The sequence below is a fragment of the Oreochromis niloticus genome, linkage group LG6 (genome assembly GCF_001858045.2).
Source record: "Oreochromis niloticus isolate F11D_XX linkage group LG6, O_niloticus_UMD_NMBU, whole genome shotgun sequence".
In the NCBI taxonomy this organism is placed as follows: domain Eukaryota; kingdom Metazoa; phylum Chordata; class Actinopteri; order Cichliformes; family Cichlidae; genus Oreochromis; species Oreochromis niloticus.
Window position 1 is genome coordinate 22,345,526 of NC_031971.2, and position 14,956 is coordinate 22,360,481.

The 14,956-nt window shown below is 38.8% G+C and overlaps 2 protein-coding genes across 7 annotated transcripts in view; both read right to left on the minus strand.

Annotated features, from left to right (window-relative positions):
• Window positions 1–705, minus strand: part of tbc1d1 (TBC1 (tre-2/USP6, BUB2, cdc16) domain family, member 1) — a 46,170-nt gene extending 45,465 nt beyond the window's left edge. Inside the window, exon 1 of one of the 5 annotated variants that reach the window (XM_019359879.1) lies at window positions 622–705. The gene's annotated coding sequence lies outside the window, so the exon portion shown is untranslated. Of the gene's footprint in view, window positions 1–159; window positions 245–454 lie in introns of those variants that run through there. The other 4 variants (XM_005456850.4, XM_005456853.4, XM_005456851.4 and 1 more) reach the window with 4 other exon arrangements.
• Window positions 706–1,182: 477 nt separating this feature from the next.
• On the minus strand, window positions 1,183–13,255 carry pgm2 (phosphoglucomutase 2). Of its 2 annotated transcripts, XM_025907743.1 has the most exons (14): window positions 13,001–13,255; window positions 11,268–11,327; window positions 10,198–10,365; window positions 9,375–9,566; window positions 7,368–7,451; window positions 7,013–7,206; window positions 6,626–6,815; window positions 5,800–5,897; window positions 4,464–4,644; window positions 4,100–4,193; window positions 2,493–2,622; window positions 2,213–2,405; window positions 1,864–1,997; window positions 1,183–1,581 (listed from the first exon to the last, which is right to left on the minus strand). In XM_025907743.1, exons 2-14 carry the CDS (start codon window positions 11,274–11,276, stop codon window positions 1,479–1,481), a joined length of 1,770 nt encoding a protein of 589 aa, XP_025763528.1. In that variant the 5' UTR covers window positions 11,277–11,327; window positions 13,001–13,255; the 3' UTR covers window positions 1,183–1,478. The 2 variants fall into 2 exon arrangements, with proteins under 2 accessions (XP_025763528.1, XP_003452257.1); XM_003452209.4 differs by lacking the exon at window positions 11,268–11,327.
• Between the last annotated feature and the right edge of the window lie 1,701 nt (window positions 13,256–14,956).

A 14,956-nucleotide genomic window follows, 5' to 3' on the forward strand; every position in this document is an offset into this window, starting at 1 on the left:
TCCACAGTACGTTTTTCATTTAAAATCCGTGAGAAATTACACAACGTCAGAACCTCAATATTAGGACACGAGTACAAGGTTAAGTGAAGATACATAGTCCGTTTAACCAAAACGATCACGTTAAAGTCCCGAAAAAGCAAAAGTCAAACGTTTTCATACCTGCCTTAATATAAATAAATCGTTAACTTCATCAGCGGTGCTACGTTCAAGATCTGTATGCTGCTCGAGAGCATCACGCGGAAGTGAAAGCTCTATTTTTTATACAAGGAGCGGGCGGCAAACAACGGACCGTAACGGGGTTTGGGTCATTTTACGCACGTAGCCGTTTATTTTTACGCACGGGGGTTGTGCGGGGAGCAAATCGCTCACAAATATTGTTTACCCCGAGATTCCCAACGCACACAACGTCCCGTTTTAATCAGTTTAACATTTTCATCTTCTCCTCCTTCCTTACCTGTCCCGGTCACTCCTGTCTGTCGTGGCTAGCGGCAGAACCACCACCGAGAGAAATCTTATAGTGTAAGAGTAACTGCCCACAGACAGAGGAACGAGAGAGAGCCCTTTACACAGCTCGAGCCGTCTTCAGCTCGAGTTAAATATAGATGACAGACCAAATCCTACCTCCCTCCTCGCCTCTGTACTCAGATGGGGCATGACAAGTGCACGCTGAGCGTGCGCGCTGGCGAAGGATGCAGGGGCGACAACTGTGCGCGTCGTGGAACTCACTAAACAGATCGATAGTGTGTCCCCTCGTTTTTTTTTTTTTGTTACTTCACGTTTATCTCCACATGTACCGTCAGAAATCTTTATTTAGTAAAGTTGTATTTTTCAGCATGAAGAATACCGGAAACAGGCACATTATTTGCACCATCAAATGAATTTATACTGAAAATAAGTTTAAAAAAACCAAACAAAAAACCTCTGACTTCTAACATTTTATTATACAGTATGAAGAAACGAGGAGTCGGTGTCTCCACTTGATGGCGCTATAAACTTTTACTGTTCTCATTTACACTCTCCTCTAATTCTTGACATTAGCAGCAAAGCAAATGATGCTGAAGCATACTGTGGAATGCATGTCATCAAAACAGGAAATACAGAAAGCATAATAGTGTGAAAACAGGAATGGCTGTGGGTGTAAGATGGTTGGACTTGTGCGCTTTAAGATCTCAGGCATTGAGGTAAACTGAAAATTTTAAAAAACAAAAACATGAAGCTGTGAAACATTTTGACTACTGAAAATATAACAACACATGACTCTTGAGATCATTTTAAAATGACTAATTATCAACAAAAACATCATGAGATCTCCAAATTGTAAAAGAGCAACACGGTTAACTTGTCACTAACATGTTTATGAATTGATGTGAAGCCAGAATTAAAAAGAATCTCGTCTGGAGAATTAAGACAACATGTGGCATGCTGGTCAGAGATATTAAGCACAGCTTGTCCTGCTTGTTGTTATAGACCCTACTGCGCTACTGTGGCTTTGGCTGCAACTTATTCTTATCTGGCTCGAAAAAGTTTTCAATGATGGCATCAACCAAGTCATCCAGTTCCTTCTTCAGGTGCGGCACATCACTGTTAGAGAGGAAAAAAAATAGAAAACATGACATTTATGAGGGATTACTAGAGTTGCACTGTTCAGTTATGACATTTCAAACTGTGCGTTTTGTTTATTTTCAGAAAAAATAAAGCAACTATTTATTCCTACAAAAAAAAAGTTTTTGTCCATCATTAAATTCCTTCGGATTTGGGCTGACGTCAGACAAAAGTAGATGTATAAAGCCATTCTGCAACCTGTAGAAAAATGTAATAGTTCTATAGTATGCTTATACTAGCTTTGCCTCTAAAGTAACCTACCTGTTACCAGGAGGAGCACAGAGTTCAGTGTAGTATTTGATTTTTGGTTCTGTGCCGCTGGTCCTCATGGTGGCCACACCCCCATTAGAGAAGGTAAAGGTGATCATCTGACTGGAGCTAGAGGTGGGAAGAACCTGAGAGAGGAGAGGAAGGAGTGTTAGATGGACAGAGGGAGATACATTGAAATAAATAAAACTGGAAAGACGAGCAAAATTAAAAACACAAAACTTCTGCAGTTTAAAACTAACAACTGTTTTAAAAGAAAACTCTTACACAATTATAATGTGTAATTAAGAGGTTTGTTATGCTCTCAGTGTATGAACTACAGGTGTGAAGTTTTTGCCCTCACAGCTTTTTTATCGGGTTGGTTGCTATCGTAGCCGGTGGTCAGGTCTCGCACAGCGTCGATGGCAAAACGACCACACTCGGTGGGATACGAGTCTTTCGTGCCACCATAGTTGCGCAGACGCTCAAACAGACTGCGGATCACTGCCTGGTCGTGGCAGATAAAGTAAGAGTTCTTGCTGATGTGGTAGCCATACCTGATGATAAGAAATAATCAAAGACAGAGTTGGAGCCTGCAGTTTTAGGTTATTGAAAGTTCAAGGTGAACTGTGTGTGCATCTTACTCTTCATAGATTGTAGTGAGCTGCTGAGAAAGACTGATTTTTTTAGTCGCCAGGAAGGAAATCATCTCTCCTGCTATGGCTGCAGCGCTCACTCCATCCTTGTCCAATACAGAGGGACTACACATATACCCTGCAACACACACACAGAGTTCACTCTTAGACTGTATAAACCTCCAGCTGCTGTAGTCAGCTGCCACTTCTTTTAGTAACAGTGTATCCAAAGGCATGAGATTCCAATTATAGTAGTATAATCTTATTATATGGGAATGCTGGAAACTATGCTGTTATGTTGTATGTGTGTGTTGGACTTACTAACAATCTTATTAACCCCAAACAACTTTTATTATTAACTCAGCCTTTGTGTTTGACTGTCAGCATGGCTCAAACCTTTTAATAATCAAGACTGAGATCACAGTCAGATGAATCTGATGTTTTTACATGTTAAATTTTGATGACTCATATTTTCATTAACCAAATTAACAAGATAGCGCAACATTGTGTGATTAGATTCACTTGTAAAGTAAAGAAAGTGAAGCATTTCTATTCACAGTAATGATACAACCCTTGGTCACAGTTTTCAGTGTTTAGTTCAGGGGACTGTGAGAGCTCTGCATCAGCTTGCACCTCTTGAATTAGTCCACTGTGAAGTCTGAGGTGAGTTTGTGATACTTTTCTTGTCAGAGATGAAATGGTGTGACCTTTGCTTCCAGAATTATTCGCTAATATTAAACTGGATCTATTGTTCCCTCTCCCACTGAAATACTTTCAGCTTTGCAAGTGGAAACAACTACAGCCAAAAAGCCCAGCCACTTCCATAAAGGTCATATTTGTTTAGTTCTCAGTGCACTGCTGGTGACTCATTCTGAAGGTCTTTTGCAGTTAAATAGGGATTGTCCTTGGTCTACAAGCAATTCTCCCTTTTTTGGTCTTACAGATCTCAACTTAACCTCGGTTCCTGTTAACTGCCACTTCTTGATTAAACTATGAGATGAGGAACCAGCTTTCTTTACTTTCATAGACACAGGTAGCTGTTTAGAGAAGCCATGGCTGCTGACAGCTGCCACAGCAGAAGAAGTTTGTGGATAAAGAAGGTCTCTGAAGCTGAAAGGCCCAAAAGAAGTTAAAAATTAACTTCATGTCTTTCAGCGATCAGCTCACATTCCTCTCACTTAACCGTTCATAGCAGAAATATCCAACATGGTGTAACTTTACTTTTCCATGTCACTGTGCACTTTATACATCTAGTTTAGTTCACCAACAGGTTATTCATACGCAAAGTAACTATACATTTCAGTTTCACTGCCATCACTTTAAGGCTATTTTTTTTTTATCCTCAAGCAAGTTTTTGGAAGGTTTAGTTTAGATTTAGGTTGAGTTTAAACTTTAGTTTAGATCTTGTGAGCTCCCAAAAACTCAAACAGAAAAATGTTGTCGTCATCAACTAATCCCACACAAATTTATGTTACTTGAATACTTTTAGGCAGTTAAAATTAACTCAGCTTGTGACGCTGTGGAGATCATTGTGTGCATTAGCCACAAAGCATGAATCAGGACTGGTCTCAGTTTGAAAACAGTCATTTGCGTGGGTGTGCTGCGTGTGATAATACCTATGGCCTCTTCAAAGGCAAACAGCACAGTCTTGTCCTGGTCCGAAAGGTCTCTGGCTCTGTTACCCATCCACTTGAACCCTGTTAGTGTTTCCTGGCCAAACATTATGTAAGAAATTTGGTTAACAGTAACCACGGAGAATGGTTTGAAACATTTAATCTGAAACACGTGCGGTGGAGAAACCTAAAACAGTATTGTTAAATAGTCTCATAGTACATTTTTATCTCAGTTTCTCTTAAATATGATTACTAGCAGGAATTCCATACAAGCACTCCTCTCCAGTTAGGCCCATTTTCTTACAGAATCTTTGGATGCATGGGAAATTTAACTGATCTGATCTTATTTTAAAAACAACTTTGTTACCTCAAAGTGGAAGCCCTCCTTCAGAGCAATGGCGCGCAGTATTTTGGATGAGACGGTGCTCGACAGCATGTAGAGGTTTTTCACAGCAGCAGCGTCAGAGTTTTGCTCCCTCCAGCAGCGAAATATCCACCAGCCAAGCAATGCTCCCAGCTCATTACCACTGAACACACGCCACTGTCCACTAACACAGACACAGACAGAGGTTATGGAAGTGAAGGCAAGCAAACATACCTTATGCAGAGGGTCATCGATGTGTGATCATTAAAAATTCTGTAATGTTTAAACTGTTACATTAAAAATAGCTCCTAAAATCTGATGACAGCAACACGTCTCCAACAATTTAGGATGGGGAGCAACAGAAGGCTGTAAAAGTAAATGGCACTAAAAAAAGAAACAGCAACTAGAGGCTCTTGGAAAGGGCCGAGTTTTGTACAAGTAAAGATGGGCAGAGATTCACCAAATTACAAAAAGCTGATTCTACAAACTGTGAAAAACTTTCAGAATAAAATTCCTCAACGAAAAAATTGTGAAGACTTTGAGTATCTTCTCATCTGCAGCACATAATACCACCAAAAGATTATGAGAATCTGGAGAAATCCCTGTGTGCAAGTGAAAAAGGCCAAAAGTCAATATTGGATGCCTGTGATCTTTAGTGGGTCTCAGGCAGAACTGCATTAAAAACATGCATGAATCTGCCATGGAAATCACTGCATGGGCTCAGAAAAACTTCTAGAAATCACCTTCTGTTCACCGTGCCATCTACAATTCAGGTTAAAGCTCCATCAGGAGAAGCCATATATGAATATGATCCGGAAAGGCTGTTCCACGGTCAGATTAATAGAAGTTTTAAATTATTTCTGGAAAAAAATGGACATTATTTTCTCTAGATTAAAGAGGAAAGGGACCATCCGGCTTGTTATCAGCAGTCAGTTCAAAAGCCTGCATCTGTGAATTGGTGCCTTGCACATCTGGAAAGGCACGATCAATGCTAAAAGGTATATAAAGGTTTTAGAGCAGCACATGCTCTTATCTAGACATCTTTTCCAGGGAAGGCCTTGCATATTTCAGCAAGATGATGCCAAACTACACACTGCATTTATTACAAGAGTCTGGGTGTAGAGTGGTCTGATCATTCACCAACTGAAAAGATGAAATCATCATCATGAAAAACAATGACAAAAAGACCCAGAACTGAGCAGCTGGAGGTCCTGGGTAGCTCTAAAATGTGTGGGTCACCATAATTTCTTATTCATTCAACCCTAATAAACCTGCCCAATAAGTCTGTGTCAAACTCTGCTGCAAACCCTATTAAAGCTGTATATGCACACAAACGCACCTCTCCTGCTTCTCAGCAATGGCCAGTCGATCTGCATCAGGGTCATTTGCCAGCACCACAGAGGCCCCCTCCTTCTCTGCCAGTGCAAATGACAATGTCTGCAAAAAAACAACCAATCACTTGTTACACCATCAACCAAAACCAGTCATCTACTACAGTCAGCTGTATATGTTTTAGGCCAGTGAAACATTTGTTGTAGTTTTGCCTCTGTACACCACCACAGAAGATTTGAATCAAATAATCCAGATATGATTGAAGTGTTTTCCCCTTTAATTTAAGGAATTTAACAAATGGATTGTATTAACTGTTTCGAAATTACGGCCAGTTTTAGACATAGACACGTTACTGGCAAGCAGTTTAACTGCTAGGTGAGGCCTTCTCCTTTAGTCTATGACAAATAGAAGCAGAAAAAAAGATCTGGAGTTAATTTCGGGGGTTAAACTTCCATTTTGGTTTCTGTTCACTGGAAATCTCAATATGAGAAAAATAAGTGTATGATTACAAAATTATTTCCTTAGTTAAGAAAAACAACTTCACAAAACGTCAAGAATACTCTCAAAGAGGAAGGTGTGTCATTGTCAAAAAAAGAGAAACAGGAGCAGGATGAAGTCTTAAGTGTACAGGGCTATACTGTAATTCCTAAACAGTTAATGCGATACTTTTGTAAAAACCCTTGAATTGAGACTCCCCGTCTGCACTTCAATCACATCTTGATGATCTGATTTAAAATCCACCATGATCGTGAACATTAAAACTGTGTCACTGTCCAAAAACCTACGGACCCAGCTGTACATATGATTGGATGTGACAAATGTTGACTACACACCAGGACTCCCTCTCCCTCTTCAGGATTAGGATATTTAACGGTGGGAAATTCGGGGTCTGGATCCTTCTGCTCCTCCACTGCGTACGGAGGACGAAGATCAAAAGCCTTGAACGCCGACTGGACGAACGTGTGACCAACACCGTGCACAGATGTATGTACAATTTTCACCTCTGACTTCTTGTTTATTTCCCTGCAAAAAAAGTCAAAACATGATTTATGAATATCCACAGGTTTCTACTTCATTACTCATTTCTACCTCGAAACATTATGTGCTTGAACTTGTACGGCCTACATGGCAGCTTATGCATTTAAAACATTACACAGTAGAATCGCTAGCATGTTTTAAATGGTACATGCTGCTCAGCAAGTTGTGTATCTATGCAGCACCTGTGATGGCAGTGTTTCTGGATGGCTTTGAAGTATTCTGTGTTAATATCCTGATAGGGGTCTTTGAGCAAAGTGCTCTTCAGGGCCTCCTCCGTGTTCCACGACTCAGGCCAAGGCTCCAGGTTTTCCATAATGGCTTTAGATATACCTTTGTCATGAGGAGTCACAATCTGGGCACCGTTCTCCCAGTACACCTAGGACAAAACCAGAAAAAAACAAAACATGTCAGAAATTTATGGGAAAGAAATGAAATTGGAACTGTGCAATTTTAAAATTAGCAGAGATTACTAATAAAACTATCAGTAAGCCATTGATGCATTTAAGGAAGAAAGACAAGGCAATGATGAGGTCTTACCTTGTAGCCATTGTCTTGTTTGGGGTTGTGAGAGGCAGTCACCATGATACCAGCACACAGACCCAGGTGGGAAACTGTGAAAGGCTACAATGAGAATGAGAGAAAGACAATAGTACCTCATATATGATAAATATTTTAAGTACACCATGCAGAAGCAAAAAAAAAAAAAAAGTTAAGGAATATAAAGAAAGCCTATTTGAAAATGTTACTAATAAAACAATGTTATAGTTGGTTACTATCAGGGAATGAAATCATTTCTACTGAGAGCCAAATGGTTAAAATGTTTTCTGCTATAACACCATCATGGAGGTAATTAATCGTGATCAAGTTGCACTTAAGGAAAATGTCAATCTCATTTTTTTTTAATTACTTTGGGAGTACATCAGGTGAATTTGAGCAGCTCAATGACATTTTCCCTCATTTTCCTTTTTGTCTGAAGACTCACAACAAAAACTGTGCTACACAAAGATTTTCTTTACAACAAAACTGCAGTGAAAGATAAAATCAGGATGAAAAAGTGAGAATTAGGAATACACTTTTATGAAATTCTGGGGCTATGCTTATAAAAGTATTATAATGGAAAAACATCAGCAGCATAAACCTGATGTGACATTCACAGATTGATAAATATCACTGCCATCAGCAAATGACATTTTTAAGCTGATGGGCTGACATCAGTAGAAAAAGGCAGGTATTGGCTATTACTAACATTTGGTTGATATATCGATGAATCCCTACTGAGAACAGGTCTTAAACCACTGTTGACGGTTTATATGCCGGCCTTTGGGCAAATCCTGCAGAGATATGGTCTACATTTTCACTAAAGCTGAATGACTGTGGATCTTTCCTCTGGTCTGTAAGTAGGCTCATACCCAGGGCTAATCTTGGAATCTGACATCTTTTGATTCACAGTGTCTAAAATTTCATGGAGTCGGTTTCATCCAGCTTAGACAGACACCTAAAATCCACTCATTCCTATCTCAGCATGACTTAACAAGGTCATGCTTTTATTTCTTCCAGAGTTGACTACTGTAATGCACGTTACGCCAGCATAAGCCAGCGTAACATTAACAGGCTACTATTAAATGGAAATGCAGCTGCTAGGCTTCTAACACGTAGCTGAAGGAGAGGGCGCATTACAGCAGCCTCTGCAGCTCTTCAATGACGACTTCATAGCTTTAGAAGTGATTGAAACATTTTATGCTTGTTTCTTAAGCCATACAGAATTCCCTGACTGAAGATCTGAGGTAGGCAGTCTTTAAAATCTTCTCTTAAAAGTTATTTTTATCTGCTGGCTTTTTAAAATCACTTGTTGAAACTTGTTGTTCTATGTATTTTATTTTTTTTAGATGTTGGACTAGCACTTTATGGCTTGGTTTTGGAAAGTGCTATATAAAAACAAGATAAATATTGCGTGCTGTTCTCACTATTACACGAGGAAAATAAGTAATGCAACAGGAAAATTGAGCAAAAACCGAATAAAATAAGTGGCTAAATAGATATATTGAATAATCACCTAGAAATACAAATAAGACTTAAGTATGTGGTATTGATGTCCACAGACTAAATTGCTAATCACAGATCCTCTTTCTTTAAACTGAATATAATCTGGTGACTGCTACATGTGTTATGCAACATGTTGCACTGTATACTGAAGGAAAGTGAGAGGATTTTATTTTTTAATTGGAATTTGCCCTGAAGCATCTGCCCCACTGTCATACACCTCACTAGCAAAATTATTAAAAAATAAGAGTAAAGCACCTTTCATAAATGTGAAAATTAAATGATCAAACTAGGACCAAACAGTGTTGAGACCAGTTTTTTTTTTTTTGTAACACATTCCAATTCACACTCTCAGCACACACACACTCTCGTTTTTGACCTGCTCACTTGTAACATAACCACAAGTAATAAAATTTGCTTTTATTTTTTTGACTGTGATGAATACGTGTTGCAACATCCCAAAAAAACCCCAAGTGATGAAGAAACAGGAAACCAAGTGATTACCACAAAGGGCGTGGGGGTGATGTCAGAGAAGAGATGGACAGGGACTCCTCGGCTGATGAATACAGCCGCAGCCAAGCTGGCGAAACGCTTGCTGCTGCCCCCGCTGGGAGGGTGGGCACGAGCGTCGTACCCAATCACCACCCCTCGCTCTTTGAGGTTCCCAATACTCTGCTCCAGGTAGCAACAGAAACCCTGTCAGGGAGGAAAGGATTGGAAGATACAAGAGAAAGGTCTTGAGAATGGTTGATTATAACTTTAAATAAATATATATACACTGCACCTCTCACAAAAAAGGCACAAACTATTCAAAGATTGATGGGTTTTAACCCAGATTATAACAATTTCAGTCATGCAATGAATCAGACAAAAAAAATCACAAAATAATAATTACAGAACATGAAGTTGGATATATATTCAGAACAATATGCATAAAAGCAATCATCACAAAACTATGAGCTAGCTTTTATACAAATCAGTGATTTGAAGGACTGCTTGTGTATATAGTTTCACTGATCCTGCAGTGTCAGATCTTCAGTGCAAAAAGAGCAATCTCCATTATTCTAGAGCCAGAAAAGCCCTGCCTAAGGGGGGGTTCTGGCTCACACGCAGGCAGGAATAAACTATGAAGTGCTATAAAGCAATCTATACGATCTTAAACTCAGCTATAAAATAAAGTGTGAAACAGATTTTGGGGGGTTTTGGGTGACAATGAAATACTTAGCATTCCTCAACTTCTTCACAAAACAAAGACAAAAAAATCAAAAACAGAAATATGCAACTTTGCATGTGACTCGAAACGTATTGAGCTGCAGTACTGACCCACCTGTGTGGTCTGAATAATAGTTAGATCATTCATACAGGATATACCAGGCCCCATGGCTGCCCTCAGACCTGCTGTGCCAAACTCCATCCTGGAGGAGAAACACTTCTTCAGAGCTTCCTTGTTTCCCTCCTTCACCATATCCTGCACCATGGATTTCGTTTTGGGGTTCTGGGGAAGAGAATTGTTTTATTATCCACAAATTAATAAATAAATAAATGAACACAATTAAAGATTTAAAATCTTGTCTACAGTGTTGTCACTTGATGATAAAGTTAGCATTAAAAAAAACCCAACACAACAGCTTCTATAGACAACAGGAAAGTTTAGAGGGTAAGAATTACTTAGGAATTACTACCAGAACGTCCAGACAGGACGGCACTTCTGACCACGTGGACCCCTGAGGAAGCCGCTGTAACACAATTATCTCAAGACTAATGAATCTGGGGTCTTTTTCCAGTGTGACCTAATTTGTGACATCCCATATGTCTTTAAGGCCAAGAATGACTGTGTTTGTGTAGGTCTGATAGTCGGGGAGTAGCCGGGTTAGTTTGGTTATACGTTTGTGTTGTAAGCATGTTAAGACCATGTGACTGGTTCTGTTTCAGTAATGGTAGTAATGACCAACATACCAGAATGTATGACCAGCAGCTGACTGTGGGTTATTATAAAATCTGAGTCATATTCTGTTTTACTGATTTATAATTTCAAATTATTTTCCACTAAATAATTCTGTTATTTTGTAGTATTTATAAAAATAATAATGTGGATATTAAAAATAAATATAATATTAGGAATAACTGATGCTTGCAGACAGAAGAGAAAGAGTCTCCTGCAAAATTTGGACAAACGTTTGGGGACCAAACAGAGGGTTATGGATTTATAATCGTTAAAATGAAAAAGACTCAGTAACAGCAGACGCTTGAGTACAAGCATAAGTTGACTTCTGGTTTTGAAGAAAGCAAACCTGCAGTGATGAATGTTTGTGGATACGCAACCCAAGTGGAAACTTCTCTGTGTAAGATAAGAGAAGTCTAAGAGCAGAGCCCTGGGGAACACCACTGGTCACTTACTGGCTTCATAAAGTAGGGTCAGTTCAGCTTATGAAATCCACAACTGGCGTAATTTTACACCTAAGACAGGAGGAGAAGTAGAGAAAAACTACCTGTAATTGTTCCAACCTTGCAGATCAGTATTAATTCTGTAGGGCAAAATGTCAAAAGGGGTCTATGATGACTTTAATTTAGCTCTCGTGTTCTTGGAAGCAAAACAGCTTCAAACTAATTTAGTAGGGGAGGGCAGGTCAGTGTTCGTGGAGTGGAGTGGTCACGAGTTACGCAACCCGGAGAACTTCTTCTATTTTTGTGTGAACAAGGGCTTCTTTGACTTGATTTGTTGGTTGGATGTAAAATAGTTGACAAAGATTATTTAAGAAAAAAAAAAAAGAGCTATAATTTGAATTATGACGGGTTCTAGCAAAAATGCTTAAGGGTCATTTTCATCTCAAAGCATCAAATTCCTACAATATTTTCTGTTCATCCACATCTGACGTCCCTGAAAAGTTTATGGTTTAAAATTTGGGCATATGTAATGATTGCTGTGAAATTATTACAATTTAATTTACTTTAAACTCCAGAATTTTGCTCCATTTGGATTAGAGGACCTACTTATATTTTTGCTTTTGTAGTAAAACTTGTCATATTTGCTCCATCCAGATTAAAGTTGAATGAAAACAGCATTTTTTCATGTTGACAAGTATTCTAAATGTTTTATTTGGCATTTTTGTGAAATACATCTATGTCCCATTTGGAAAGTTGTCTTTTTTTGCAGTGTGTTTTCTTTTCCAATTACTTGGACTTTACAATTCGGTTTTACTTTCTTTGTTTATTTATTTATTCTTTCATATTTTAACCAGTCATAATCAGACTTTTTTCGATCCATCTCATCATTTTTAAGGTGAGAATGTGAAAAATCTCAGGCTTTTATCTTTAATAGTTTCTGATTCATGCTCAAACATGGCCTCAGATTTTGCAATGTGAAAAAAAAAAACATGGTGGAAGTGAATCAAGAGATAATTTTCAAAACTATACATCTTGAAAAGTACACAACATATGAAGCTGAAATTTCACACTGATCATTATATATGTCCAAACATTAGACCATAAAATCTTCTAGCAAATTGGTGATGGTCAAGTAGAAAGTCTGTGGTGATTTGAGACAAAACAATGCTAAAGAAACTGGACACCCTCCTTTACAGTGTTTTTTAAGCCGAGGTCTAAGAAACATGAGATTCTGCTTTCAAATGACAGATCAGATCTATTTTCTGTTATGCTTATCCAGACTATTAACAGGCTATCATCTAATTCTCACGGGGAAAGAAGAATCCAGTTCTTCTTTGCGCTTCTTAGTTTAGGCATAATAATAATAATAATGTATTTTGTCATTAATTGGCAGATACTTGATTTGGGGTGATTCGTGGGAAATGGGCACTTCTTTAACATAAAATACAGATCCATTAAAACCCAAGTCAATATAACTTATATCAACTTATTATAGTAAACAAGTAGCAGATTTAAATGAAAATCTAAATTGAGCACTATCACAAAAAGTTCATTGATCCAGGCTTAAATGAAAGGACCAGTCAAGGATACCACTCAACTCACAAAGTTACTAACTGGAATCTTCGTGTATCTTCGTAATCGCCCGAGAATAAATAAAATCGCTCGTACAAAGATAACCCTGAATGTGTTTGATGACTACAGCAAAGCTAAAGCACTCTGAGCTAGCACGCTAGCTGTCAGCTCACCTTGTCGTACTGCAGCCACTGCCGGATAGACTGATCCAGCTGGGCGTCACCGGTTGAGGACATACCGTTCTCCATTTCTCTTCTTGGCCAGAGTCAACAGTCTGTCCAGCTCAGTGTCTATGCTCATAGGAGATCAACGCGCTCCTTCAGTAACTTTTTCTGGCCAAAAAAATGAAGACAGAGCTGAAGATGTTAGCACAACTGCCTGCTGATGGGGGCGGAGCGACGTTCTGCGTCACGAGCTTCCTGCGTGCTGCATTCAGAAGCTGTCGTAACTGTGGTTAATAACAAGCGCGAGGCCTTCATGGACTATTTTAACCAATGACTGTAGAAAACAGTTATACAGTATCGATTTTAACCAGAGGAAATTAATTGAAAGATTGTTTCAAAACTGTTACAGAAAGCATAATCTTTGTTTTCCTGGAGGGGAAAAAAACATAATTACACAACTACAGCAGTCACTGGAATCACAGTACGAGTATTTAGAGTAATGTGCAAAAGTCTTGAGCCACTTTTACATTTTTACAATTTAAATGGGAAGTCGATAATCCTTTACTACATTCAGTGATTGTCATGCAGAAAAATTAAGCTGCTGCCAATCAGATACTTTCCAGATGATCTTGCATGGTGGATGAAAAACTGTGTTCATAATTCCATCCATTTTGACAAGTTCCCCAACACCACTGGCTGAAATGTAGCCCCAAATCAAGACAGAGCCTCCACCGTGTTTTACAGATGTCTGTAGACATTCGCTGTTGCACCTCTCTCCCGATTGCCTACATACATACTGACAATGATTTGAACTAAAACAATAAAATTCGCTCTTACTACCCCATGTGACCTGCTGCCACTTATTTTCAGTGAAGTTTGTATAATCTGGAATACCTTATCCTTTCTTCACATTTCCTTAAGAATGGCTTCTTGCTACCCACCCTTCCATGTAGACCATTTGTGATGAGGCTTCAGTGAACAGTAGATAAATCAACTGAAGGGCCAGATGTATCCATCAGAGTCCGTGTCAGACCTTTGTTGGACCTCCCCCTATTTGACACCAAGGGTGGGACAGAAGCCCTGTGGCATATGAGACTATTTGATTAGAAATAATAAAAAAAATAAATTCAGTTTGCAGCCCTGTGTCCTTTTAAAGGTTCATCATCATTTCTGTTCTGTCAGTAAAGACCAGCAGAGGATATAAAGGAGGAAAACTTGAAGAATAAATGTTATCAACTGCAGATGTTTACCTTTCTGTAAATGTTGGTTGAACCTTGTGCCAGAGTTAACCAAGTAAATAAATTGAAAGATTGAAATATGAAGATGATTATCAGTCAATGTTTTTATACTGTGATTCCTCAGATGAAAGTCACCAGCTCTGAAGAGATGTTTTTAAGAGCCAATTAAAGATCAAAGCTGTGTAGGAGTTTAACTTGTTTAGAACAGTAAGTTTGGATCACTCTGACCCAGTGTGAGTGTAGTTTTAATCTTTCAGCTCTCATGTCTGATAACACAGGCAAGTACATTCAAACCTCTCCATCAGCTGGCTCTGTAGTTTGTCTGGGTTCACTGACCGAAGCCAAATTAAGGAGAAGTGACAGCATCCCCCGCTCTTTACCGCCCTTCACAGAGCACTAGGCTCCATAATGCATACTGGAAGCGTCTATCACCAAGTTCATTGCTCTTCTCGAGTACAAAAATGGTACTTTCATATAGCTATCTTCTGCTGCAGTTGACAGTCTTCAGTGTACACCTCGTGCCTTTAATAAATCACAAAAATAAAGATAAAATTGACTAGCTGATCGTTTTGAAAACATGAAATCATGAAAGCACAAGGCTACACCGCAGATAAATAGTAAAGAAAAACTGTTGCTCAGTCTGTGGAAAGACTGGACCTCAATCAAAATGTCAACAGTAGGCCACTTAGGGTTTTTAACAAATAGTTGGTGACTCATTGTTACAGAT

What these genes read in the sequence shown, in the direction of transcription:
- pgm2 (XM_003452209.4), bottom strand. Translation starts at nt 13,075, where the DNA reads ATGGAGAACGGTATGTCCTCAACCGGTGACGCCCAGCTGGATCAGTCT. An exon ending in AACAAGACAATGGCTACAAG is followed by an intron (nt 7,207 to 7,367) that starts GTAAGACCTCAT and finishes GTTTTGTCCTAG; the next exon opens with GTGTACTGGGAGAACGGTGC. An exon ending in ACCAACCCGATAAAAAAGCT is followed by an intron (nt 1,998 to 2,212) that starts GTGAGGGCAAAA and finishes CTCCTCTCTCAG; the next exon opens with GTTCTTCCCACCTCTAGCTC.